The sequence below is a fragment of the Eutrigla gurnardus genome, assembly GCF_963514095.1.
Source record: "Eutrigla gurnardus genome assembly, chromosome: 24".
Taxonomy (NCBI): Eukaryota; Metazoa; Chordata; class Actinopteri; order Perciformes; family Triglidae; genus Eutrigla; species Eutrigla gurnardus.
In genome coordinates this window covers 11,950,972-11,978,796 of record NC_139935.1, presented here as the reverse complement: position 1 = coordinate 11,978,796, position 27,825 = coordinate 11,950,972, and the positions used below count along the sequence as shown (strand labels likewise).

Sequence of the window (27,825 nt, the reverse complement as noted above, 5' to 3'; positions counted from 1 at the left end):
TAACTTAAGCTAACCTTACGGCTAACGTCATTGAAGCAAGTATGGCTGGTTCTCTACTTTACAAACTGTAACCTAATTATAAGGCCAGTTTCATCCACTTAAAACTTGTTAATGTTACATCCTGAATTGATTTAGGGCCACGGAACAGTTGAGTCAGCAGCCAGAAACCTGGTGTCTTTGCTGCTGAACACTATGGCCACAAACTCAACAAGCTCAACAAGGCCGACAGAGACAGAAAACTTAACCAGAAAAGCCTAAATAGCGCGGTATTGAAGAGTGTTGTAAAATAGCCTACTGCGGTCAAAGCGGGTGCTTCTGTGTTTCACTGTTCATCACACAAAATCCTCTTGTTATGTTAAAAGTATTTGTTGGTCATAATGTGTAGAGTCGTATGGAGCTGTAATGCAGTGGTCAATATAGCCACAGCATTGAGTGAACACACCTTAATAATTACGTTCAGTTATTTTCTAAGATGAGATCAAGGTAACCAGTTGTTTTAGATGAACCAAAACAAATGGTTACGGTAGATGAGATGCGGCTGGAAAATCCTTGATAAGATGTTTGATGTTTGATCTGAGCTCTGTCTTTCCACAGGCAATGTTGAGACAGCAGTTGATGGAGAGACTTCTCACCAGACTACAATCGGCCACAAACCAACAACCACTAAATTTAGATTATTTTGAGTTCCTGACTCGCCATAACCTTATTCTGTTTGAGTCATTCTCTGAGCAGATAGGCGGTGTGTCAGAGATCACAGAAGCACTCCAAAACCTTCTTCATGTTGTCCAGTTGGAAATTAATGCCAGCTCCATGCCCATTGTGGAACAGGAAATAGAAGTTGGTCCAGATTGTGGTCACCCCAAAATTGTAATAGAGAGAGAAAAACTGAAGAATTTGCTGGACACACATCTGCCAGTTTCCTGCATCGCAAAATGCCTCAGTGTTTCCAGAAGAACAATTTATAGGAGAATGCAAGAATTTGGCTTGTCTGTAAGAGGATCATACAGCACAGCGACGGACCAAGAGCTTGACGACATCATTTCAGTTATTAAAAGTCAGATGCCAAATGCTGGTTATCGAATGGTTCAAGGCCATTTGGTTTCAATGGGCCTCCGTGTTCAGTGGTGGAGAATGATGGCCTCCATGCATCGTATAGATGCTGCAGGGATCTTCTCACGCATCACAGAACTAGGGTGTGTTGTGCGAAGAAGTTATTCTGTGCGAGGCCCACTCTCCTTGGTCCACATTGACACAAATCACAAACTGATAAGGTAGATAAAGTAGCTTGTTTATTAAATTATCTTCATAGTGAATGAGGCATATCATGCCAACAGTCATACTTATATTTGACACTATTTCTCTCTCTTGGTCAGGTACAATATTGTGATCTTTGGTGGAGTGGATGGCTACTCGAGGAAGGTAATTGAGTTCTTGTTTCATTGTTAATGTTACCAGCTTAATGTAGATTGTTTGGATTTTCAATTTAGAGCTTAAAATGGATATTGTATGAAGATCTCAAAGTCAAAACAGGGGAACAGGAGATCCTAATCAGTTACTTAAGATGTAAAATTCTTTGATCCATGTAGGTTCGATCAAATTGTGTACATTTTGTCTCCAGCTAATGCTGGTTGAGCCCTATCAGCTTAGCTATTAACAGAATAATTGCATTGGCCAGTAGAGGTCAGTATAGAATTCCTGTTAAGATCAAAAAATGAATTACATCTTGCTATACCTTTCAATTACAAAGCATCTTAAGGGAGCATAGTTGTGTATTTCAGATTAAAATTGTGTATAATACAACAGTAAAAGCTCAGAGGCCAGCCATAAGACTAAAATACAACACAACAGATAAAAGCAGAACATTTTCCATATGGTTTTATGGCAGATCTTGTACCTGGATGCTGCAACAAATAACAGAGCATCAACAGCATTCTCATTCTTCTTGAGATCAACCCAGCTTCATGGCTTACCATCAAGGTATATTGTCCTGACAAAAGGAACACATTTTGGGAAAACTGGCAGTTTTTGACCTTTCAGATTTTATTAATTTAATATGATATACTAACAACAAGATCATGTCATCTCCATAAAGTTTAAGTAAAGCTTGTTAAGTGTCATTAAAATGTCTTTTCATCTTAGGGTAAGGGCAGATCAGGGAGTGGAAAATGTGGACATTGCACACTTCATGTTTGCCACAAGGGGAACAGGAAGGGCAAGCTTTATCTCTGGAAAGAGTGTCCACAACCAGAGGTTAGTTGTTTTTTCAGTCTTGACATTTTTGACTGTATAATTATTAGTAGTTCTAGCAGTTCAGTTGTTATATGAAAGCACTAATTGTTGTATAAATCTGTCAACCGATTACATTTTTATTCTAGAATAGAGCGACTTTGGCGTGACGTCTGGGTTGCAGTCACAAGCAAATACCATGATGTTCTTCACTCTCTGGAGGAAGATGGTCTGCTTGACATCTCTAATGTGATTCACCTCTTTGGTGTACACTACATATTTGTCCCTCGACTCCGAGTAGACCTCAACACCTTCACTGGAGGATGGAATAATCATCCTCTGCGGACAGAGGGAGGTCTCACTCCTGAACAGCTGTGGTGTATGGGACACATACAAGACCTAGACGAAGGGGAGAGACTTGAGGTACACCAATATAAAATGTTCACACAGTTCACATAAAATATATTTATAAAAAACAAAACCGTTGAGTTGCAAAGGTTTGGCTGGCAGATATGTCTTGTTATGAAATGATAGACATAAATGGCAATTGTACTGTGGAGCACACAGGCCAAACATATTTTTGAAATATGTATTTACTCATGACATGGTTATGAGGTCTGAATCAATGTGAGTGATGAGACATAACTGACAGATGTATGAAATACTTGGCAACAGTTCTCTGTTCAATAACTAGTAGTGTGAACTTCTTTATTAATAAAAAAAATAGAGCAAACAAATACACATTTTTGTAACATTTGTGTTAGAACAAAGCCCTGAGTCTGGACTTGTATCAATGTTTTTTTTTTTGGATCTGTAGGAACTTCAAGACCCAGGCATCGACTGGGAGAGTGCCATACTGCAAGAAGACGCTAACAGTGCAGTTGTTGTTCCTGAAATTGTGTGCCCATTGGATGACGAAGCCCTGGAAGAACTTCAGAGAACTGTTGATCCTCTCGAACATTCTCAGTCACATGGTCGTGACTTGTACACACGATTCTTGCACAGGATGTCAGTAACATTCGAACATTAACTTATAAATTGGCACATCAGCTGTACAGTACAGTACAGTAGTTAAACTCTGTGGAATCCACCACCATATCTAACTGCTTCACTCATGAGTCTTTTAAACTCAGTGTAAGTGCTCAGATGCTGTACTGGAAAAGTCACAGCCCGAGTGCATGCACTCACTGGTAACAAACTGAGTGATCTCCTAGCCGCTCCCTGCATTCGTGGTCAAAGTTGCATATTATTTGGAAATGTCTCTTTTCATCAGGGAGGATGGGGATGTGGGATTGCCCTGTTATCCACTGGAGCACATGCTGCACTGCAAGAGGCTCTGTGTCACCATCTGCAGATCCTGTGTCCCCATCTGTGATCGATATATTTCACATAACATGAATTAAGAAAAGCAATTCAAAATTGTCTTTAAAAAAGTCAAGAACATTTATATATGCTCTACATTAAAATCATTAAAACATCCAAATGTTTTTCTTGTATGCATACTATATAGTATCTCTTACCTGACATTTCAACTTCCTGCAAGAAATCTTGCAGGAAGTTGATGATCTTCCTCTCAGTTCTCTCCTTAGATGTCCCCTTTCCACTGAAGTTTGGCTTGCAGTTCATCATCATGAAATCAGCATCAGGCTTAAGAAAAAGTGAATGCAGATTGGGTTAAATATCTTTAAAGTGTTCGAACTAAGAATATTAAGGAACTACAAAAACAAAAGATACAATCAGAACCAGGAGAATGTCTGTATGAACAGAATAAACGGCAGTTAAAATTCATACTTTGATGATCTTTCCAGGAACAAAAAGGGGGTGGCAAGCTTCAGGGTTTGAAGCCATCTGGTCCACTAGGCCATACAGTTCCATGCCCTTTCTAAGCTGCTGCAGCATTGGGATCAGTCTTGTTGTGGAATGTAAGACAATTGCGCTTTAAAGAAAGGCACACAAACATTGAACAGTTGTTTGAAAAGTAAACTTCTTTATTTAAAATGTTGATAGATGTAAAAATAACTCTTTTACCGAATGATGCTTTCCTTGCTGTCCAGTTTGATCTGGCGTGTGTATCCACAGCTTACAATTTCATCAGCACACAGCATCAGAGACTGAGCATCTGCAGAACCTTCAACCTGAAAATGTGCAGTGTTGAAATAAAGCAAAGAATACAATAGGTGTTAAAACATTATCAAATAACTTATTCATATTCTACAGTTGTAAACTAAGTCCTCACCCTGCTGATGAGTAGACACGATTCTAGATCTGCCACATCCTCCTTCGACAGATAATGAAGGTCCAACTGTCCTGTGCAGAGGAAGTTATAGCACCACTCTCTAAAAAAAGCAGGTGGTGGGCCACCTTGTGCAAGGCTTACTGCCATTATTTCACCAATAGTTCTGTGTGCAAGGAAGAAAAATCAGTAAAAAAAAGTCCTTACATATATGATGGTGATGTGTAAAACAATGTGTTACCAACCTGAAGTTCTCATTATCAAGGTCTGTCAAAGAGTACTTGGGATTTTTACCCTGGTTCCCAGCTCCTTCAAAGAATCTGTTTTCAATACCTGAAACCATATCTTCGACAAAAAAGCAATATCCAATTTAAGGTGATCTATTGATGTTGTTTCATATTGGAACAAAACAGCTAAATCTAAATCTTACCAGTCAAAAACTCTTTCCGAAGTGCTCCTGTATCAATGCCTGCCTCTCCTATAAAGACCACCTTAAGAACACTGGCAGGAGATGCAGATTTTTTCCTATTCCACTGGAGAATGCCCCTGTCTGGAAGGTCTTCTCTGTCCACACACAGTTTAAACTCTGTTGTGGTGTCAACCTGGTGTTCCAGGAAGTGCAATACATCTTCCATACTTAAGGGAGAGGACAGAGAATATAAAAGATGTCCCAAATTCCAAAACACAATTTGTATACATTATTGCCATTAAACAGTCCCATCAGTATGTTGAACAGTGTTTGGGAAAGAAAGGGCTATCAAATGACATGTGATTTGAAATGACTGCACCATGTGCTGGGTTTTTAATAGTCAAAATGACAAAATGTAATGACTAGCTGTTGTGGAAGACATGGAAGCACATGGATTGTGTAAATGGTGGTGCAGATAATTCTGTATTTGTTATGTAGTCATGCAAATCTCATTTTAATAAAAAATACCTTTTTGGTTTGCATACTGGAGTTTGAGCAGCCGTACTGGGACTATTGTCATTTGCTGCAGAAGTCACTGCACATTCAAAGCTGTACATGAAACAATTAACAGTTTCAAACACCTAACAATGCATATGTATACATGGGCATTAATCTATGAAAAAAATCTTTATTATACAGAGCGGAACAAAACAGATTACCTCTCTCCACATAGGCTAGCATGGACTGTGATCTCATCGTCTGGGAATTCTTTGGTACAAATTGGACAGACCACCTGAAATTTACATACATGTTACATACAGCCGAAATAAAAGATGATTTATGGTGCAAAGGGAACTAAAGTGGATTTTAGTTATATGCTAGATTTACCTTGCACTTGTTCTCCACAAAACATAAATCATCAGAGGACTGCAGATGTACAAAACATAATTTTAATAAACAATTTACATTTTTTGTGTCATTATCTAAAAGTAACAAAAAACAAAAACAATTTGCTCTCACCTCATCACCAGTCTCATCAGAGGGCAGTTTCCCCTTGCATGTCTTAATGTGTACTGCAAGCATCTGCAAAGGCATCACTTCATTACACTGGTAACATGTCTTCTTTGGCATTTTTGAAAAGTGATGTGAGTCAGGAGGCAGAGGAGATGTGTCTAATGTCTCCTGAAGTGGTACTATGTAAAAAGTGGCTTTGCCGCCTGCTGACACAGCTCGCAGTGCTTTGACAGAATACCCCTCTGCTTCTGGTGGAATGACAGTAAGCTTTCGTCGACCACTGCCACCTTCATTGAGAGAAAGAGATCTTAAAAAATGTTTTAAATGAATCTGTTTTGTAGAAAAACAGTATCTCTAATGCTTACAACATGTGATGAATGTATCATAAGGGTTTATGTACACAAAAAATAAATGGGAGTCAACAAAACAATCTTAATCTTACAAACCTGTTGCCTTATGCAAGAGCCACCCTCCATGAAGATCCTCCATTTTTGGATATGTGTCAGCCAGGAGCTTTGAAATCTTGGTTAAGTAAAAAGAGAGAGAGAGAAGCATTGACAGTTACACATAACCTAGGCTTAAGTAAAATAACTATCTTTAATTATAAGTCAAATAACTGGACTGACAACTGTACCTCCATGTGGTCAACATCTGCAGGAAAAGACACGGTTTGTCTTCCCAAGCCCGCTTGGAGGAGTTCAAGCTCCTCAGTTGGCAATGGTGTGTGGCATGTATTTTTTGGCAGCAGATTAAAATTGAGAGCAGTTGTTTTACTGTTTATGTTAACAACATGCTTTGTGGCAGTCAAACACCTCTTTTTACCACGATTAAAATTGGATTTGAAATATCCTGGAAAAGATCTGTGGATTAAACGTACGTTTATATGAGTTTAATGACATTCAAGTGTTGCACTAAAATTCGAAATAGCATGTATATACTTTTTTCCAACGTGATTACAATCAAAAGTCTTGTCTGAAGGTGGCTGAAAATGCATATTTGAACTTTAACATCTTAGCAGTTAAACAGACAGGACATACCACACTGCATTTACGATGTGGACTGAATACATTTCATCATGGTTTTTAAAAAAAAATGAAAATGATTATACGTGACTGAATTACTAACCTTGCCATCTCTTGCTGCACAGTGACATTTCTAGGGGCAGAGTTTTCTGTCTCTGTCGGCCTTGTTGAGCTTGTTGAGTTTGTGGCCATAGTGTTCAGCAGCAAAGACACCAGGTTTCTGGCTGCTGACTCAACTGTTCCGTGGCCCTAAATCAATTCAAGATGTAACATTAACAAGTTTTAAGTGGATGAAACTGGCCTTATAATTAGGTTACAGTTTGTAAAGTAGAGAACCAGCCATACTTGCTTCAATGACGTTAGCCGTAAGGTTAGCTTAAGTTAGCCAAAAGCTAAGTCTCCAGCTACCAAAATTCATTTGATTTCAAACGGTCAGATAATAGCAGGTTTCGTCAAAGACATTGCAAACAATAACGCAATATCACAAAACTAGAAATTCATAACTCACCTGACGTTGTGGCGTATTATTTTCACGATGTGATTCTGCCATTCTGCCGGCTGGGAATCTAAAATCCCACTCGTTCGTTTGTTATGGAAGCGTTGTGATTGGATACGTAACAGCCAATCAGAATTGAGCTTCTCCAAGTCTCTGATTGGTTGCTAGGTGGCACATTTGTAACGCTGTGCCAGGTTGAGCGAGCGTAAAGACAAAGTTGAGCGCGCACAGAGGGGACAGATTGAGAGCGCGCGTGCAGCGGTCTGCAGCGCAGCGAGCAAGAGTTTGAGAGAGGGCATTAGTAAAACTGAGTGAGAGTAATCTATTTTTGCCTGCTCAAATGACATTATGTTTTGCTCGCCTATCATTTCTCTTCAAAATATCATTTCTGTGCTCGCAAAATATATTTTTCTGCGCTCAAAATCTCACATTGCTCCTTCATGAATGTGGCACAAATATAACGCCATAACCCAGGGTCTCATTTACAAGAGAGACCTGTTCCAGGTAGGCTGGCAGCAGCAAAACACAAAGTTACAGACAACTGAACATACAGGAGACACAACACAGAATACAAACATTAAAGTATAGTGCAAACTACAAAGTGCAAAGACAGGTTAAATACATGTGCAGACCCCCACAGACTGTCTTATGTTAATGGTTAGACTTGAAAAACTTTACATCAAGGAAATGTGATAAGGAGGTTATGATCTGGGAGTATAATTTTATACATATTTGACATAATACAATAAATTAATATATTAATTATTTGAGTTCGACATGGAGATTGTAGAGATTTACTTTACTTATTTTTGAGTTATTTTTTTGGACTATTGAAGTGTTTTATATTGAGAGGAGTTTCTCTTATTTTGTCCACAGTTTATGATGTAACACACTTAAGCATCACAATCTACAGTCTCCAGCAACAGCAACACTCTCTGCCTGTCTACAACCCCACCTTCTGTCTGACTACCTGTCTAACTGCCTGTCTACAAGGCAGGCCTTGCCTGTCTGTGTACAGACACTTAAGTATAGTGGGACCCATGTGTTTAACAGATTTCTGGGTGTGAAGTTATGTTTGAGATGTACCAAAACCCAGTGTTGGAGCTTATGTATCATGTTTTGCTAATAAATTAGATATTTTTCAATAGGGCTGCAAAATTCCGAGTTTTCAGAGTTGGAAAATGTATATGGTAATTAACAGGAATTAATGGGAGTAAACTTAGAATTTATAAAATTGAAGGTTGGCCCTTAACAGGGATTTTAAATATCCCATATTATACGGTTTTTCATCAATTCCACACAACTGTCAGAGGTCCAACAACACTGGAGCCCCGTTGTACCAGTGGGGGGGCTGCAGAGACCATGCAGGAGTCGCTTGTTTTCCTCATCCTGGGAGTTGACAGGCTCAGGGAGGACCAGTTTATAGGTGTAGAGACCAGAGAAAACCTGTTTGTCATAATATGGGACCTTTAACAAACAGATTTATATTTCATATAAAACATTTATATTTAATATATTTTTTACAAGAAAAGTAAATGACAAAGTTCACAAATATTGCTGTAAATGTGGTAAAAAGTGACTTTAAAATATTCACAACACTTTTTTAAACGTTAAGAGCTAAATGTGGCAAAATGTAGTCGTTCATTTGTGTGTCACGTGAAAAAACAGACAGATACATCAAATTATGTATTATATATGTATTTATTTTCATTTTCACAAGGATTCCAGAGGAGCAGTCGTTGGATGTCAGGCTCCTCCAACGAAGCTCATTAAATTTGTCCAAAACAAAATCACAGCACTTCAAAACCACAACGTACCACATGAAATAGTCTAGAAATCAAATATAGGCATACAATTTAACATAGAAACATGAAATGAGAGATTTGTGGTCAATTGCAATTCAAAAAGAAATATACAAAGTCAAGATTTCAATGTTCTGCTTCAACTGCATCGACCTGCTGCATATGTTTTTTATGTTTATTAAGATCGTTTGATTAGTTATGACCATATTTCTCATCAAAATCTGTTCAGTACAAAAATGAGCAAACTCCCTGAGACAGATGCTTCATCATTATTCTATATACAGACTTTTATTTTGAAATTTGCTTTGATTTACTGATCATTCCATGGCCTTATATTTGTTAGTTTTTGGTATTTTTGTTTCATTTTGCTTTTTGCTTTCTCTTCTCATCATATAAAACATGGTCATGAATAAAAAGTCACGATAAACAACAACATTCCTTAAACTAAGTCAAATGACCTCAAAACTTATGAAAAATAGCAAAATCAATACAATTGTTATGAAATGAGCAAAATGATTAATAAGAGTAAAATCCTGAAATACAAAATCATATACTTGTTTATGAAGTACAACATTAAGTCAACACTTTATGTACAAAATGAAGCAGAATTCTTATGAAATATGAAAATTGGTTCATCACAAAAAAAAGCTGTTCATTGTGATTCTCTTCAGCTAAATGTGTCCTGCTGCCCAAATCGACTTCACAAAAACAATGAGTCATGTGAACCACAAGGGGGCGCTGACGTGAAGTCATGACATGTGACTAACGGATGAAGTTGTCTCTGGGACCTCCAACAGGACTCTGCAGTCCTGGTGCTGGGAGATTTCAACCACGTCTCTATGAAGAAAGCTCTTCCCAGATACAACTGATTGGTGAGTCTGATCACAACACTGTATTCCTCCTTCCTAAATAATTAAATAAAACCAAGGACAAAGATGGTGTTTTTAAACCTGATCAACATGATGATATCCACATTTTCACTGACGCTGTAATATCCTCTATAAGGGTTTCCCCCAGTGCTTTAAAGGCCTGGCGGGCCTGGCAGGCTTGTCTCCCCCCCCCACCCCGGCCAGGCTAAGCATTGCTTGTTTATTTATTTTAAACAGTTTTTTTATGCACCAGAAACGGTGATACCAAAGACGGTACAGAGCTTTTATCCGCATTTGGTGATGTGGTTGAAAGCGCAATGGCGACATCTTATGGTCGATACATGAACATATAGGGGGTGAGAGGTCAGGTGTATTTTCTGTCACCTGAACCCCCAAAACCACTGCCTGTCTCTACCTGTTTATACGTGAACAACTCTTACGCGACATGTCCCGGGGAAAGGGTCAAAAACGTTGTATCGCCCATCTCTGAGCGACAACTGTCAATGGAATGTGAATGTGTTACTGTCACTGGCAGTTCTACACGGGGGCCTACAGGGGCCAGTGTCCCTGTAAAAATGTCCCTGGCCCCCCCTCCCCCCCTGAAATGACTGAATAAATTGATCAAGTTTTTATGATTTTATACGGAACCATAAAAACTAATGCGACTCGGCGTTTCCACGCGGATCAATCAGAGCGACGCACGCATACAAACAGGCTCCGCTCTACCAAGCCTCCCTGCCTCTACCGTCTTGTCGCAAGAGGGGAAGGTAAGCAAAACAATTTAATCTATTAAAGTGATTTGTTGCACGTAACCGTTACTGTTGTTCCTCACTCCCATGAGAAAATCAAGATTGTAAATGTCTGGTCTCGTTATGGTTAAATATTTAAGCAAACTCATGAATGCAGAAGCAAATATCCAAATGTCAGTGTCCTAGCAAGTATCCACACAATGGTGTAACGTTAACCACGTAACTTAATCAGTCTTGACTGTTGCATTTTGATAAATATTAGATTTATTGAGTGAAGTTATCCACAGTATCTGCCTGTGTTCAGTAAGGAGGGATGATTACTTTCGAAATTAGATGTGTGCCTCCTACGTTGTTTCTCTTTTTCTAGTACTCATCATGAAACGAGGAAGGGACATTGCAGCTTTTTTTGCCCCAGTAAAAAAAAAAAGAATTGAAAGAAAAGTGTCAAGGTGTTGAGAGAGTTGAGGAGCTGGAAGAGGGAGAGCCAGAGGAGTTGGTGGAGGTTAAAGAGAAGGCAGGTGATGAAAGTGAGAAAACTGAAACATAAGGACATTCCAGAGGGTGAGTAGGAGGAAAACATACAGGGACAGAGAGAGAGGGACAGCAAGTGGATCCCTGTGGATCAAGTAATGTAACTGCACCATCAGATTTGTGATGTGTTCTTGTACATACCATTTGCAAAGCAGTGTCATTACAATTCATAGTACAGTGTGTTTACAGTTGTGATTTCTGCCATAAATATATATATTTTTTGCATCATTGATATGAGAGACTCAGTGATCTTGGTGTCCTGAGTATAGAATCCAGAAGGTCCAAGGCCCTGGATCTCAATATATTTGTGGACTGTTTTGCCAGACAGCACAACCGACATATCCTGTTGCTGTAGTGCTAGAGTTATTTTTGGCTGGCACTTGTTAAATTCTCATTGTATTAATCGATGCACTCTTTGTAAAAAATAAATCAGAATAAGTAAGTATTTAAGTATTTAATGTTTAAATATAATTTGTTTCCATTACTTTATGTGCCCCTCTGATTAAAGCCTGGCCCCACCTTGGCCCCCCCAGTAAAATTTGTCTAGAACCGCCACTGGTTGTGGTGTGTCGCAACAACCGCCAGCGGGCAACGCAAGGATCCTCAACCAGAGTCTTCATTGACGCTCCTTGCAGGGCCGTAGCCAGTTATGAGGTCACCGAGGTCCGGACCTCGGTAAAAAAAAAAGTGTGCCCCGAACAGCATATTAACACACAGCCACCGGACAGCTTTTATTTTGAAACCACAGGAAGTTATCTATCGGCGGAAGTCGCGGGAAAATTACAGAAGAGATGACCACAGACAACACTGCGAGTTGACAGGTGAGTGACAGCTTTTCAATATTATGCTACAAGCAGAACAAGTTAAACCAATGATCGCCGCGATCCAACAGTGTAAACTTGCAGTATTGATCCACTATTTTCGGTCTTAGTCGACACAGTAGGCTAAGTAGCCGAACGTATGAGGAGCGTTCGGATGGAGTCCGGTAGACAGCACTCAGACCGGGTGACATTCAAGTAGACGAGAGAGCGACGGTAAAACTTGGGGGAGGTCGGCAAAATATATTGTCGACGGTCACGGGAACGCTAAACTTCCGACTCCCGAGATAAAACATTTTACCGGCTGCCCTACGGTATCTCACCGCGAGTTGGTAACCCTCATAGCGTAGCGTGTGTGTGTGTGTGTGTGTGTAAACAATAAGATAATAAGTGATCATGATGAGAACAGTCTCTCTCTCATAGGCCATAGGCTTATAATGTAAGGCCTATGTATATAATCAATAAGGTCTAATCAACCTCTTTTGATTTCCCCCTACAGAAGAAGAAAAAACAAATCAGTGACTGTCTGAAGAGTGAAAAATGTCAAAAAGAAAAACAATTACAACAGAGTACGTTGGATTCATTTGTTCAAAAGAAAAACAGGCCCAGTGAAAATGAGGACAGAGAAGGGGAGAATGAGCAGAGGAAACAGGAGGATAGAAAGAAGTGCGGAGCTTCTGCAAAGAGTGGAGAAGAGACAGGACAGAGCAAAGAACTATGTGGAAAGACAGGAGAGACGAGAGATAGTGAAGAGAAGAGAGGAGAAGAGATAGGGCAGAGCAAAGAACTATGTGGAAAGACAGGAGAGACGAGAGAAGAGAGGAGAAGAGATAGGGCAGAGTGGAAAACCAAGTGGAATGGATGAACAGAGAGACTGGAGTGGAGAATCAGGAGGACCAGTTCAGTCAGAACAACAGAGGGGACCAGAAACACAGACAGGAGAACAAATAGGACCAGAAACACAGACAGGAGAACAAATAGGACCAGAAACACAGACAGGAGAACAAATAGGACCGGAAACACAGACAGGAGAACACAGACAACCAGCAGCATAGACAGGAGAGAGAGCTCAGACAGCAAAACAGAGAGAGGGTGGGAAAATCCAGAGAGGACCAGGACATAGAGAAAACAGTCAGAATCAAACAGTTGCCTGCGATGCTCTGGATCCTGTGAACTACAAAAATAAAATGTAATCGGTGTGATCATTTTTAACTTATGTTTGTGTATTTGATGTCATTTCAGAGGGCCAATGCAGAGAGAGGAGCATGTGGAGGATGACTGACTGACACACACACACACACACACACACACACATACTGCTAGCACAATAAAAACATTTTCTTTTTGCCAACAAGTGTATCAGTGTACTTATTTTTGTAGGTGACATTTTGGTATGGTTTGTGTAAAAACTGGTAAAAGGGGTGTCTTTCCAGGGACGGACCTCACTAATTTTGAAATCCTGGCTACGGCCCTGGCTCCTTGTACAACTTATAGGCAAGATGTGCTAAACGCACATATTGGGTCTCTACATCATCTCACTCACATTGAGATGGCAGCAAGCAAAAGTAAACAAATAATGTAAATACAGTACACTGACTAAATTGAAATATTATAAAATAACAAATAGCTTTCACGTTTTTCATGTTCTAGGCTTGTCAGTCACTGAAGCCTTTGAGCCAGTGATTAACATGGAGCAAGAGGCAATAATCAGTGGGTTTAAATGCCTTTACTGGCTGCAAAAACATGAAATTGCCCACCATACAAATTATCCAGCCTTGCTTGATCTTGCCATTACTTGGCTGTGACTCAAAATGAACAGTAGAAGAGGTCACACAGTACAGCATACCTCTTCAGCCTCTGAGTTCCCTGTCTATACCCCTTGGCCATGTTTGCACTTTTATATTTATTTAAATTAATTTTACTTTTAAATGTGACCAGCAACTGCTTGTTTTAAGATTCACTAGGATTTAACTTAAGTTTAATTGTATTTGTTTTTGTGTGTTTGTTAAAACAGTATTTCAAGATTGTGCCTTTTTATAAGACTCTGCATTTAAGTATTGTTAATAAATAGCTTACAATAACACGTAATAGTCATAATTTCAAATTTTATAAAAAACACGGTGGGCCGCCGGTGGGCTTCTCTAGCGGCCATACCACCAGGCTTTGCAAGTTTTCTGGGGGAAACCCTGCTCTATTATTCTCTGAGTCTGTGTGTGTCCCACCAAACCTGTTACCCTAGCAACAACAAGCCTCAGTTCAACAAGGAAGTAAGGCGCCTATGCAGTGAGACAAATGCATGTTATCATGTTCCTGTAAAATTATGAATGAACATTTGAGGAGGATTCAAAACAAAGTGACAAAGGTGCACTACCTCAGCAGTCAAATTCAAAATGAAATCATAGCACTAATTGGAGACAAAATCATTGACGAGTCAGAAAGGTGAAAAAAACAAAGTACTTTTCCGTCATTATGGACTTTACTGCCGATATAAGCCAGATAGACATCTGTTGGTGCATCTATCGCTGAACATTTTGTATGATTTGTCAATGTTGAAGACACCACTGGAAAATGTCTGTGTGACACACTTCTGGAGAAGTTGGAATAGACAAGGGGTTCAAGCAAGAATATTGCAACTAAATGAGAAGGCACCGTGTGTCCCATGCAGCAGTCACAGTCTTAGGGCACTAGTTTCGTGGCGCTGCGCAGGTTGCGCAGGGTGGCGGAGCCGGCATAATGCAAGTTTCGACCCGCGCAGCCCTGCGCACGGTCGGTTTGGCAGTTTGGTGGATCGCCTGCGCCAAGATGGGTGTAGCGGCGCAGCAGGGGGAGGCGTCACCGATTCAGCTTGGTGCAGTGGAAGTTTCTTGGCAAAAAGCCTCGCCGAGACTGCACCGAAAGCCCGCCAGCTCCAACCTGGTCTAATCTTGGCGTAAGGCGAATTACAGCTGGCGGAGTGGCAGTTTGGCTGACCGGCGCACAGTGCGCACACATCACCAAGACCTCACAGGCAGGTTTCCACAGTTCCAGGCACATTAAAATGCAATAGATAATCATGACAAACACTATTTAATGCAACTAATTGAATCAACACGTGAATTTATATCTATATAGATTTTCCTGTCACATCTGACGTTGGATCAAAGACGGATGGCACGCGTAAGGGAAACTCAGCCAGACTGAATTAACGCAGCTGCAACTTGGACGTCTCGGACCAAAACATCTTCCTCTCTCGCTCCTGTTTTTCATATCTATCCACTGCTAATAAAATGCGTCTATGCCTGAAAAAATCGTTCAGCTCGTGCCTGGTCTCGCGCCTCGGCAGCCTGTTGTCCGTGTCCGTGGAGAAACGCGCAACTTTGCCGCGAGCTGGAACCGGAGTTGGGGCTGCAGCTGGTCTGAGCAGCCTGCGAGGTCCCGGTGTCCCGCCGTTCTGGTGTTGGACGGGAAATCCGGTGCAGCTGTGGAGCGCAGATGATGAAGACGGTGATGATGATGATGAATGGCCCGAATTATGTCGACTGCTGTGCACCCTGACCCTGTTTTGTGAAAGACATGCCTAAAATGCGCCTACAATTTCTATAGTGATATAATATCGGCATTATAATTATGACTATACGCATGCACAGTGCGTGATGAGCGTGGTGGGAGCGGCGGCGCTGCTTCTGTCATCGTCTCCTCCTCGTCTCCCACTCACGCCTTCTTCTCCTCCCTCTTTCCCACTTGCGCGGGTGGGAGTGACGGGAGGTGTGCCTGCGCGAGCCTGCGCGGTGCATGAAACTTGCAAAGTCCAGGCGGACACACCCTGTCGGCGTGGCGCAGGTGCGCTGTGCGCCGACTGCGCCTGGTCTAGGAACCTAGGGCCCTTAATCTTGTTATAGCAGATGCAGCCAAATCGTCTGTAGTCTCCATCTCCTTCTTTGGTGTTCTCAAGAGATTGTACAATCTGTTTAGTTCCTCTGTGCAACGCTGGGCAGTTTTACAGGAACAGTTAAGTCTTTGTCAGTGACCAGATGGGAGGCCAGGGTTGGCAGTGTGGAAGTGGTGCGTTACTACCTGCCTGACATCATACAAGCATTCTCTGCTCTTCAAACCATCAGAAGAAGGACTCAGAGACAATGTCCACAGCAACCAGCAGAAAGGGTGAACTCGTGACATGGAGTTTGGTACTGTGCACTGTAATCTGGTACAACATATTGTATCAAATCAACCATGTCAACCATGTCAACAGTTCTTGAAAAACTTCAAAGAGAAACAAGTGCAGTGAGAGTATATCAAGATAATTTCAGGGAAAGTGGACTTGCTGCCTCTCAAAATGATGCTAGAGAGATAGCAGGAAACCTAGAGATTGACAGGACCTTCCCTGTAAGAAGACAGCGGAAAACAACCTGGCAGTTCCTATATGAGGGCAGAAAAGAAACGCAATCCACGCTAGATGAGCACTTTTAACACTTTTCTGCCCCTCGTGGACCCAGCCAGGAGAAACAAAAGCGAGAGAAAGTAGACAGAGCCTCCAAGGTCATTGGCTGCAGTCTGCCTACCATAGCCTCACACTATGACACCAGAATCATCAGAAGGTTAGAAACATCCCCACTGACCCCTCCCACTCAGCACATCACCTGTTCACTCTTTTACCATCAGGGAAGAGGTACAGAAGCATCACCAACAGATCCTCACGCTTCAGAGATAGCACCTAGCTCCAAACCCCCCACTTCAATATGGACTAATCCCCCCGTTACGTACAGTATGTGCTGCATCTCTGTACAGTATGGTCTGGACAGACAGTGTCACCAGTGTTATGGTACTATGTACTATGGACTGTTCCACTGTACTATGGTCTGTCCCCCCTGTACTATGGACTGTTCCACTGTACTATGGTCTGTCCCCCCTGTACTATGGACTGTTCTTACTGCATCAAGCACTTCATGGACTGTTTACACAACCTGTTACACACATCCTCATGTATTGTGTAATATATGTTGTTTATGTTCGTGCATTGATGTCAGGTGTGAATGTGAGCACACCGGGACCAATTCCTATCAACTGTATTGTTGAAATGGCTATAATAAACTTCATAATATACTTGATACTTGATACTTTACCGCTTGGACTCCGCTACACCGGGGCTGGATTCCGGAAAGCAGGTTTAGTTCAAACTCTGAGTTTAAGCCTGAGAAGAGGGACACTCTGGGTCCTCTGTTCCACAAAGAGAGTGAACCTGACTCTGAGAACCTAACCTGCTCGCTGGCAGGTTTTCTTCAACAAACCCTGAGGTTCTCCTGATCCGTCTCCACCTTTTTCAGGAATCTGAACCAACTCTGGAAAAACGTGTCATCCTTTCCTCGTCAACCATCCATATGGAAGGAAAAGTGATTCTAGCAGCTTTACGTCGGGAGAGGATTTGGATTAGTACCAGCACATATCTAAACAATATTCTCAGACGATTTTCAACATTTCATATCGTGGACATAATCCACGACCAGATTATTTTCAGAGCTCTTTAGATTTTTTGGGAACAAGAGTTTTGTGAAATGTTTAAGGACATTTCTGTGTTGAAATAATACAAATATGTGAAATATGATTAAAAACCACATGCCTTAGTCTACTTATTTGTGCAATATTCTTATGCTTAATTTTCAGCTGCAGCCACGTTCTTCATGTGCCTGTGGGATTGCACCAATATGAATATAATTATTCGTACATTTCACTACTTCCACTCGTGAACCTTGGGAGTTGAACCCGTCGCCTGCACTGTAGTCAGCGTTGCTAACCGTTACACCACAGAGTCAAACTGCACACATGAAAATAAAACCTTATAAACTTTAGATAAATCAACCGTTTCATTCACTTATACACATTAAATCAGGCAGTAATTGTCTGCCACACATTGTCTGTCTCTACTTTGCTACAGTTATGTTCCTCCACTTTCTAAGGATCAGCTCGTTTTCTCCATAAACACTAAGTAATATCTAATAACTCAGGTTGCCATGGTGAATCAGAGCTCCATTGATAATGACTTTGTAGAGTCGGCAGGCATGCGCGTAACTCAGAGTTGACTGAACTAATTCAGAACAGCTATTCTGGAACTGAAAATTTGGTTGACTCAGAGTTCAGGGTTAAGTTCAGAGGTTCTTGAGCCTGCTTTCTGGAATACACCCCTGCTTTCTAATGACATGTTCTATTTGTGCTCATAAAGATCTATGCCTTCAGTCGGAACCAGTAAGCTCGGAGCGCCACACACAGGAAGTCTGTTACAACATATGAAGACACCAACACATCTTTTCATGTCCAGAGTAATAACAATATAGTAGAAATGTGATGAGTCATATTTCCAGAGGAACATGCGTATGAACATGAGCTGGTGTCGGTGTGTTAGAAACCCATGTGGATGTGAGAGGAGCTCCTTGGAGGTGCTACTCTGCTCCCCGAGCTCCTTCCTGTTCAGTCGGCCCTCCTTCAGCTGCACCAACGCCCAGGTTGTAGTAATCCGGCTCCACGTCCTCCCGTCTGCCCGGCTTCTGCCCCCTGCTGGCCTGGAGAGACGCGACAGCACACAGACATGTGACTTCCTGCATGGCTCCTCTCTCCAGGTCAATGAACACAGACTGAGTCAGTGCTCTCAACAACAGACATGTGTCAGTACCTTAAAGTAGAAGTAAAGACCAACGTTCACCAACAGCAGAAGCAGCGGCACGGTGACCAATCTGATGATGACAGGTCTCAGATCTGATGATCAAACACATGGACAGTCATCACATGACTCATCATGACTCCAACAGCTGCCATTCAACACAAACTAGGGACCTGGCATTCTGTCCTCCAGTCCATTGTTTGCTGTCACCATTTACAGACCTGGTTTCACTTTGTTCACTAGATCAGGGCTGGATTCCAGAAAGCAGGTTTAGTTAAACTCTGGGTTTGTTAAGCCTGAGAAGAGGGACACTCTGGGTCCTCTGTTCCACAAAGACAGTGAACCTAAACTTCCACCTAATAGATATGGAAGCACATTGATTGGAGCAGCCTGACGTCGGGACACGATGTTCAGAATCAGAATCAGAAAGGAGTTTATTGCCGAGCATGGGCAGACTGGCAATCTGGCATCAGATTAAAACCATATGTCTTAGGCTGCCTGTTTGCACAATATTCTTCTGCTTCATTTTCAGCTGCAGCCACATTCTTTTTGTGTCTGTGGGATTAAACCTAAATCTAAAAGAATATTATTACATTTCACTTCTTCCAGTCGTGCTAATCAGGAATTGAACAGTCAGCTTACCTACGACAGTGACAGAGAGCAGACGGCTCTCAGAGGAGAAGTTATGAGAAAGAACATGGACGTGATAAACACAGCTGTAGCGTCCCTGGTGGGCGGGCTCTGCAGCAGGAAACAGGAAGTGGGCAGTGTGATTGACAGCTGGCTGGGTGTAGTTGTGTGCTGAGTTGGAGGAGGTGAAGGTGAGCTGGAAGGAGCCTCCTGGGTACTGTGGCTGGACGGAGCAGAAGACGATGAAGGTGGAGCCCCTGAACGCCTGAAACCCCTGCTGCTGGGCCTCGGAGACCCCGTCCATGGAGGAGGACACGGAGATGTTTGGCTGCAGCAGCAGGTCTGTAAAGACAGAGAGATGATGAACGGTCACATGAGGCTCGTTGGAGATGAACTGCTCCTCGCCTGGAAAGTAGACGAGATCAGGCGGCAGCAGCAGGAGGCGGAGCCTAAAAGCTGCCGTCCAGTCCAACACTTTCCAGCAGCCTTCATAGACGTCACAGGAAGTCATAGAAACAGTTACATCCTGTTAGATGCTACCTGTAGTTTGTGAACACGTTCAGATTGATATATTTGTTAATAATTAATTTGGATTTATTAATATTTGTTTATAAATATCAGTGGAAATGTGTGTATGTTGCATTTTATTCTCTCCTTTCCTCTTTTGATGTCTGCCTCGTAAAGAATGATGTAACTACTTGTTTTGATACGTGCTATAAATAACTTATTATTGTCGTTATAATTATGGTTATTATTATTATCAAACACAAAAGATCTTTGAAAACTTTTATTGCACAACATTAGACTTATAGCCCACGATCTAGCGTTAAATATTAGAATGAGATCAAGATATGCTGTGGAAACAGGAAGTGATGTCACAGGTCAGACAGACAGACAGGTGTGTCCTGCCAGGTGAAGCTCAGCAGTCTATGGAGGGTCTGAAGCTTCCAAAAGAACTTTACAGTTCAGTCCAGTGAAAACCACTGACTGTCACTGGGACAGAGGAAGGAACATACTGGGAACCTTGCTTTCATAGATGATGTCATAGATGATGTCACTGAGGGGCTCACCTGAGCAGGTGAGATTCAGGATGGAGGAAGAGGAATCTGATGTTGGACACTCCCTCAGAGTGGATCCAGAATGAACACAGTCAGACCTGATCCTCCACACAGGTCTTCTTGAGGACTCCTCTCTCCGTCCTACAGAAACAGCAGAGCCACAGTCCAGCTCTCTACAGACAACAGCTGCTTCCTTCAGGGTCCAGACATAGTAGTTCATTGGTCTCCAGTCTCCCTGATGTCTCACCTCCAGTGTTCCAGCACAGCGACTGGCTCCTCCCACCAACCTGACATCATCAGGCTCTGAACAGAAAGAAGAGAGTCGTCAGTCAAAGAGCAAAGTGAGTTTGATGAGAACAGAAATGAACCAGATCAAAGCTGCAGCTCCTCTTCTACCTGAGCAGGTGAGTCCAACAGCTTTGCCAGGTGAGCAGGTGTTTCTATCTGAGCCTGAGCTTCTACAGTCCAGGAGAGCAGACTCATGGCCTCCACACTGGAACTCTTTGGTCCACGTTGGAGCCCCCACGTCTCCATAGAGCGCCCCCTGGAGGACTGAAGGAGCCCCACAGCCAAGCTCCCTACAGACCACCTCTGCATCCTGCTGGTCAAAGTCAGCTTCACACACTGAGGACCACCACTGGTTGGACTGGTTGGACTTCACCTCCAGTCTGCCTGAGCACAGACTAGTCCCATTCAGCAGCCTGACAGAGTCTGGAGAGATGATAGAAGATCAAATAGAGAGAGAGAAAAGACACCAGACACCAGAGAAAAAGATGTCATGAAACTATTCAGTGATTCAAACTGGACTCAAAACAATTCCACCATCAGTTCATCATGAACACCAGAACACATGGTTACAACACCACAGCCTGCAGCCATGTTCCATCACATTCCCGTGTCCTCGTGGCTTAAGGGTGAAGCTGATGTGGTCTCTGTCCCACTGTGACACCGAGGTCCACAAGCAGACAACACAACACTTCACTAACTGTGGATGCTCCACGTAATAAGGCAGGGAGACACCAACTGTGCCACGTTAACACCATATCAGCCGTGTGACAAAGAAATGTGTTGCACTCTCTTCACACAGCACTGCTGTTGCAGAATAGTGGGGACGTCCATGTTCTCCCTCATGGTCCTCATGCAGCCGCTAACCTGTGATGATCACATTAGAGCTGCACAGTTTGATGTGTGCATAAAAGCACCAGATGGTCAACGCTTCATCGGCCATCAAGCTCATTTAACACTGAATGAGTCGGGGAGGATTCAGATCCATCTGGCAGATAGAAACAGATGAAAGGGCCCGGAGAATCCCAGGATGCTGCTGCAAACATGTCTGCCACTGTCATCCCTCTGAGGAGAGCCTTGGATGAGGACATGACTCTCTTGCAGTGCACCTGAATGTCCAGCGGAGGCTCCTCTCCTGCTGCACTGGAGGCTTGTGTGATTAGGCCTGTTACGATAACAAATTTTGCTGGGCGATTAATTGTCCCCGAAATTATTGCGAAAAGCGAATATATTGCCGTTTTGAGACCATTTTCAACTGATATAATGATAATGGCATAATAATGCAAGTACACCCTTTCAAAGATCAAAACTTTTATTTCTAAAGAATATTTCACATGAGAACTGGAAAACATTTTAAATATCCAAAATAAGTATACAAAACAACCAAAAACAATAAATAAAAGGACTCGCAATCTATTTTAACAAAAAATGCACTTGAATAAAAACAAACACAACCGAAACAATATATAAATTAGATGTTAACTAACATTACCACAGTGAAGCTGGCAGCAGCCACACGTTACAGACACAGTCTGTGTAGCAGGTAAAACACCCTGCCTACGGACACTGCGCCTCCGTTCCCCATGTAGTTTAACTGTCTGAACGATACTAAAGGGCAGCATCTCTTTAGCGATGAAGCGAAGTACACACTCTGTGAGTGCGCACCGTTTTGCACTGTCCTGTTGGTACTTTGTCGACTAAACGCCAGCGTGATTGTGGACTGCCGGGAAGACGGGGATGTCCCATCTGTAGTATTTTTTTTCGCCACCTTGGAAAACTGCATCAGATGGTTATGCTTTAGGTGGAGATGCAGGTTTGTTGTATTCCCGCGTTTAGTTGCTATTCTTTCGAACAAATGCAACATACCCATGGGCGTAGGTTTAGGGGGGGACACATGGGACTTGTCCCAATCAATATGTTAAAGACCCCCTCCAGGCATGTTTTTAAGTATAAAATAATAATCTGCAATGCCTAATATTTTGTTTAACATTGTTTCCCCAAATAAAAAGTAAAAAAAAACTCTGAAATTGGGCTCTAAGGACATCCACTGCTCTCTCCTCATGGAGAATTCTGAGACGCTGAATATTCATGATATGCAAATACCACGCGCCCCGACCACCACAGCTGCTTGCGCTTATGCTGGCGCTTCTATGTGACCGGTGGATGAACGACAACAAGATGGCTAGCCGTAACATCGACGAGATTCAGCCGGGGTACTATGAACCGACACGAGGATGGATGCGTCCGATCGGTAGGCCCAACTAGAAGGTGCGAAACGCCGCGGCGGGCATGCCGGCCGCACCGCATTTCACCGGGGTGCCGCCGTGTGCGCCCGCCTCGCGCCTCGGGGAACGACAGTGATTGGTTGGGTGTATTTGCGATGTACATAATCTCGCTTGCCAGGATTCGTTTGAATTTCAAATTTCACAGAGGTGCACAGAAATCTCCTCCTTCAGGAGAGGAATGTGAAAAAACCTCTCTAATGACAAAATCTGCTCAGATACAAGTCACTATAGTCAGTGTCAGACATTTTAGAGGACAGAAAAATAAGAAAAACACATTTTTGAGTGGAGGGGGACTTTAAAATGACAAAATTGTCCACACCAATATTTCAGCAAACTCATTTTTGCGTTCCAACGGCCAGCACCATGGCCAGGACGACAGTACAAGACACGCCGTCATTTGATTGGCTGAAAAACCGAAGGGGAGGGGGAAGGGTTATGTGACACGCTACCTATGCACGCTACACGCAAGGGACGCGAGAGTGAGAGAGAGTCAAATCACACAGATTAGCAGAGGCTGGCAGACAAACGAGCGGGTGTTGATGATAACGGTCGGGGCTGTCTGCCAATACATACCCCATAAAAGGCCAGAGTAAAACATTTTAACATTCCCTTTGCTCTTCAGCATGTACATGTTTGCCCCTTTTTGTACTTTGTAGATCAGCTATGCCACCCAAGAAGAAGAAGAAAGGGGATCTACGAGGCTTTTTCACAAAGCAGAGTGTAAGTAGTGCTAGCCACACAAACTAGCAGTGGTAACATTAGTGACCAGGCTTTCAAATTTAGATTGTACCGTGGAAAATAGTATTAACTGGTGATAGTATATGTTACCCAGGATATTGTTACAGCTAAACCTAGCTTCTGTAATCTTTTAACCAAGGTTAGGAACATTGATTAGGGGTGTGCAGCACGGATAGTGGCATAGAAGTTGCTGTATCATGATAGAATGCTAACGTTACGTTACCAAGTCACTGAATGTTAATTAGCCTACCTTAAGTTAGAATACAGTCACAATAAACAGTGGATCTGAGACATTTTTGTTTCTATATTCTGTAATGTATTTGTGAGTGTAGCCTATACAATGCAGAGAAATAAAAGGGAGACCACCAAATTCACAGGTTAATGAAGAACTGTCATTGCATTGCTGGACACAAAAAACGTGTTTGGCAATGTAAATAAGTTAACACTGTTGGTTATTCAAATATAATGTGTAGCTGCCATCAAAGTCAGTTATACTATTTAAGTTCATTTAAACAATTAATAAATGATTGGTAGTTAAATATGAATAAAATGTGAATAATTTAAGTTTAAATAAGGGAATATCCATTTTCTACCGCTTATCCTGTATTTTAGGGTCACGGGGGGGCTGGAGCCAATCCCAGCTGTCATTGGGCGAAGGCAGGGTACACTCTGGACAGGACGCCAGTCTATCGCAGGGCCAACATGTAGAGACAGACAACCATTCACGCTCACATTCACACCTATGGGCAATTTAGAGTCACCAATTAACCTATCCAATAAGGGAATATATTTTTGTTATTTTACATGGATGTAATTGTGTAAAAGGAACTGTTTATTGTAGCGGAACCAATGTCCGCCGGTGTCAGTGCTCTCACGTCGTTTTGTGTTGACGCACTTTACCTTCACCATGCTTGAGGCTAGCAGCGGTCAATAAGTCCGGTATGAAAGAAGCAGATGAAAGAAGAAGAATAAAGTGTCCTTAACTCCGTTTAGTTAAGAAGGCCAATGAGGTATGTTTATGTATTATCATTGTTTATATTGTGCTTCGTAACTCGCTCTGTGTTACGTGAATTTAATTGTTTGTTTATGTTTATTTTATTTAGTTCTTACGACATTCGTCGACCTGTGAACTTTTCTTGACAATTCCTCGACTGAACAGAATAAATGCCTGTGAGAGGAACACCTTGTGTCATGATTGACTGAACGGGAGTTACAGTAAGAACTCAGCCTGTCCGACGTGAGGTGGAAAGACGATGTGTGCGCCCGCCGTGGACGGAGCTGCAAGAGAGTTGCAACGCACGCTAGCGCCGAGAACAGCCTGTCCGACGTGAGGTGGAAAGACGATGTGTGCGCCCGCCGTGGACGGAGCTGCAAGAGAGTTGCAACGCACGCTAGCGCCGAGAAAATAAGACTGTGCACATGCCGGTAACTCAAGCAAGCAGCAAGCAGAGTCCAAGAGCACCAAGTGATCAAGCTTACAACAAGTAATGCATTCAAAACAAGTTGGATGTTAAGAGGTAAAGCTTATCAACTGCTTATAAGGGGCTCTATAAGTGCTGAAAGGTTAAGTTTTCTGATGTTATGTACATGATAACAAGCAAGTCATTTCTGATTTCATCATATTCGTTTATTATTTAACCATTGGAAGTGTTTTGACATTTAAAGAGTCATTCTTTGCTGCTGCTAAAGTTAAAAATAAGTGATATAATTAATTGCAAGTGGAAATAAGTTCATTTGTATTGTGAAAGCGATTTTGAAACATTAAGACACTGTAAAAAAAAAATTGTTGGTTAAATTTAAAGGTTAAAAAGGGTTAGGTTAGTTGAAATTTTTATCTTTTTTGCAATTTAACAGCTATACTAACTTGTAATCTTCAAGCTAAGCTAGTCAACGTAACTAGTTTCAGTTACATTTAAAGGGTAACTAAATCAAAAATTACAAGTAAGGTTAACTCAAACAATTCTGAACATGGCTGTGTATCATGGTAATATTGAAGCTATAGAAGTAGAACAGCAGTCTATACATCTTATTGAAGCAAATTTAAACACAATTTCATTACAAGATAGTGAGGTTGGTGTTGAGAAACAAGCTGCTGCACAAGAAGGACCAAGAAGAAGTCAGAGAAACAGAACACTGACTGAAAAGGGTCAAGAACTCCAAGACAACAAATCTAAAAGGCTTTTGAACAGTTTCACAACTACTTACAAGAAATGGAAATCTCTTGTGAGGGAGGCAAACAGAGCACATGACGGATCCCTTCCCAATGAGATACTGCAAGACCACATGACTAAAGTTGACCATGCTTCAACAGATGTAAAACAAGCCTATGAAGACTTACGTCAACACAAGGCACCTGATGGAGAGACTCGCCGTCGAGTAGACACATGTGATGCTCTCACAAAAAAGATCTTGCAATGGGATCTGAACGAAGAGACAGATAAAGGACAAGACTCTAAAGGTGATCAAGCATACTGGGTTGAGACTGGCTCAGTGTTTTTATCTGCAGCATCCCAGAGATCTAATGTGGACTCTCAAGGAGTTAAGTCTACAAAGAGTTCAAGCTTAAGTTCAAAACGTTCAAGTCTGTCCTCTGCAAAGGTAAAAGAAGCTGCAGCGGAGTTAGCTGCAACTCAAGCCACTTTGGAAGTTTTACAAGAAATGGAACGTGAGAAACAAGAGCTTGAAACACTTGAAAATGAGAACAGACAGAGACTTGCATTACAGGAAGCTGAAAATGCTGCAAGGCAAAATGCTTTAGAAGAGAAGCGCATGCAGATAGAGCGCTTAAGGACAGTCAAGAAGTTGAATGCTGCAAAGGCAAGACTGCAAGTCTATCAACAAGAAGTAGACTCAGATCAAGAGTTATCAGATTTTCTCCACGACTGCAAGCCCAAGCAAGAGAAACCTGTATCTAAACCAAGAAGTCACCCAGTGCATCATATAACACAAACTGGTGCACATGTACAACCTGCTGTGTTAACACAAACTGCCACAAGGGAGCAGCCTGCTATTAACGCCCATCAAGAGCATAGCACTACATCACTTGCCAGTGCAATAGCAGAGTCAATCAATGCAAGCCGTCTGCCTGTACCAGAGCCTTCTGTCTTCAGTGGAGACCCGCTAAGGTATAAGGACTGGAAGATGTCTTTTCAAACTCTGATAGGAAGGAAACACATTCCAGTGAATGAGAAGGTCTACTACCTCCGTAAGTATGTCGGCGGACCTGCAAAGAAAGCCATTGAGAGTTATTTTCTGATAGGCACGGATGCAGCTTACCATTCAGCGTGGAATGTCCTGGAAGAAAGATACGGAAGCTCATTCATGATCGCTAAAGCTTTCAGAGATAAGCTCACCTCATGGCCAAAGATAGGACCCAAGGATAGTGTTGAACTCAGAGAGTTCTCAGACTTTCTTCGAGGCTGTGAAACAGCAATGTCTGAGATTAAAGGTCTCCAAGTCCTAAATGACTGTGGTGAAAACCAAAGGATACTTACCAAACTTCCTGATTGGTTGATAGCCAGATGGAACAGAAAGGTAATTGAGATTGAAGAAGAAGCCAAGACATTCCCCAGCTTCAGTCAGTTTGTTAGGTTTGTCGCAAAGGAAGCTAAGATAGCCTGTAGCCCTGTGACCTCTCTTCATGCTCTGAAGTCTAATGATGTTGAAAAGATGAAGACACCAAAGACACGAAGCGTCGGTGTAAAAGTGCTAGCAAGCAGCTCTGAAGAAAACTCAGATGTTAAAGGTTGTGTATTTTGTGAGAAGGCAAACCATAGCATTCATACATGTCGAAGGTTCATGGACAAGTCAATTACAGAAAGAGTCAAATTTGTTCAAACAAATAAAATGTGTTTTGGATGTTTGAAAACAGGACACCTTTCAAAGAACTGTGAAAGGAGGAGTGTCTGCGACACATGCAAAAGGAAGCATCCAACATGCTTACACGAAGATCGAGCTAAGGAGGACAGAAAGAAAGAATATCGGGACGACGAAAGAAAGGACAGTGTGAAACACTCAAAAGAGAAAGAAAGG

The 27,825-nt window shown here is 42.1% G+C and overlaps 3 protein-coding genes across 3 annotated transcripts in view; 1 reads left to right on the top strand and 2 right to left on the bottom strand.

The window, feature by feature from the left end:
- The window catches only part of LOC311010064 (scavenger receptor cysteine-rich type 1 protein M130-like), a gene marked incomplete at its 5' end in the record, with an annotated part of 423,347 nt that overhangs the window by 14,473 nt on the left and 381,049 nt on the right, over positions 1–27,825 (top strand). The window lies entirely within an intron of this gene.
- On the bottom strand, positions 3,411–7,175 carry LOC311010019 (uncharacterized protein; the record flags this gene model as incomplete). Its single annotated transcript, XM_084004501.1, has 14 exons — positions 7,008–7,175; positions 6,517–6,742; positions 6,329–6,404; positions 5,889–6,169; positions 5,757–5,795; positions 5,588–5,661; positions 5,397–5,477; positions 4,890–5,095; positions 4,705–4,804; positions 4,463–4,625; positions 4,255–4,361; positions 4,018–4,162; positions 3,747–3,873; positions 3,411–3,595 (listed from the first exon to the last, which is right to left on the bottom strand). Exons 1-14 carry the CDS (start codon positions 7,094–7,096, stop codon positions 3,411–3,413), a joined length of 1,899 nt encoding a protein of 632 aa, XP_083860627.1. The 5' UTR covers positions 7,097–7,175.
- Positions 18,365–20,705, bottom strand: LOC311010018 (uncharacterized protein; the record flags this gene model as incomplete). Its single annotated transcript, XM_084004500.1, has 3 exons — positions 18,365–18,414; positions 19,440–19,769; positions 20,498–20,705. The coding sequence occupies 3 exons, from the start codon at positions 20,703–20,705 to the stop codon at positions 18,365–18,367; spliced, it is 588 nt and encodes a 195-aa protein (XP_083860626.1).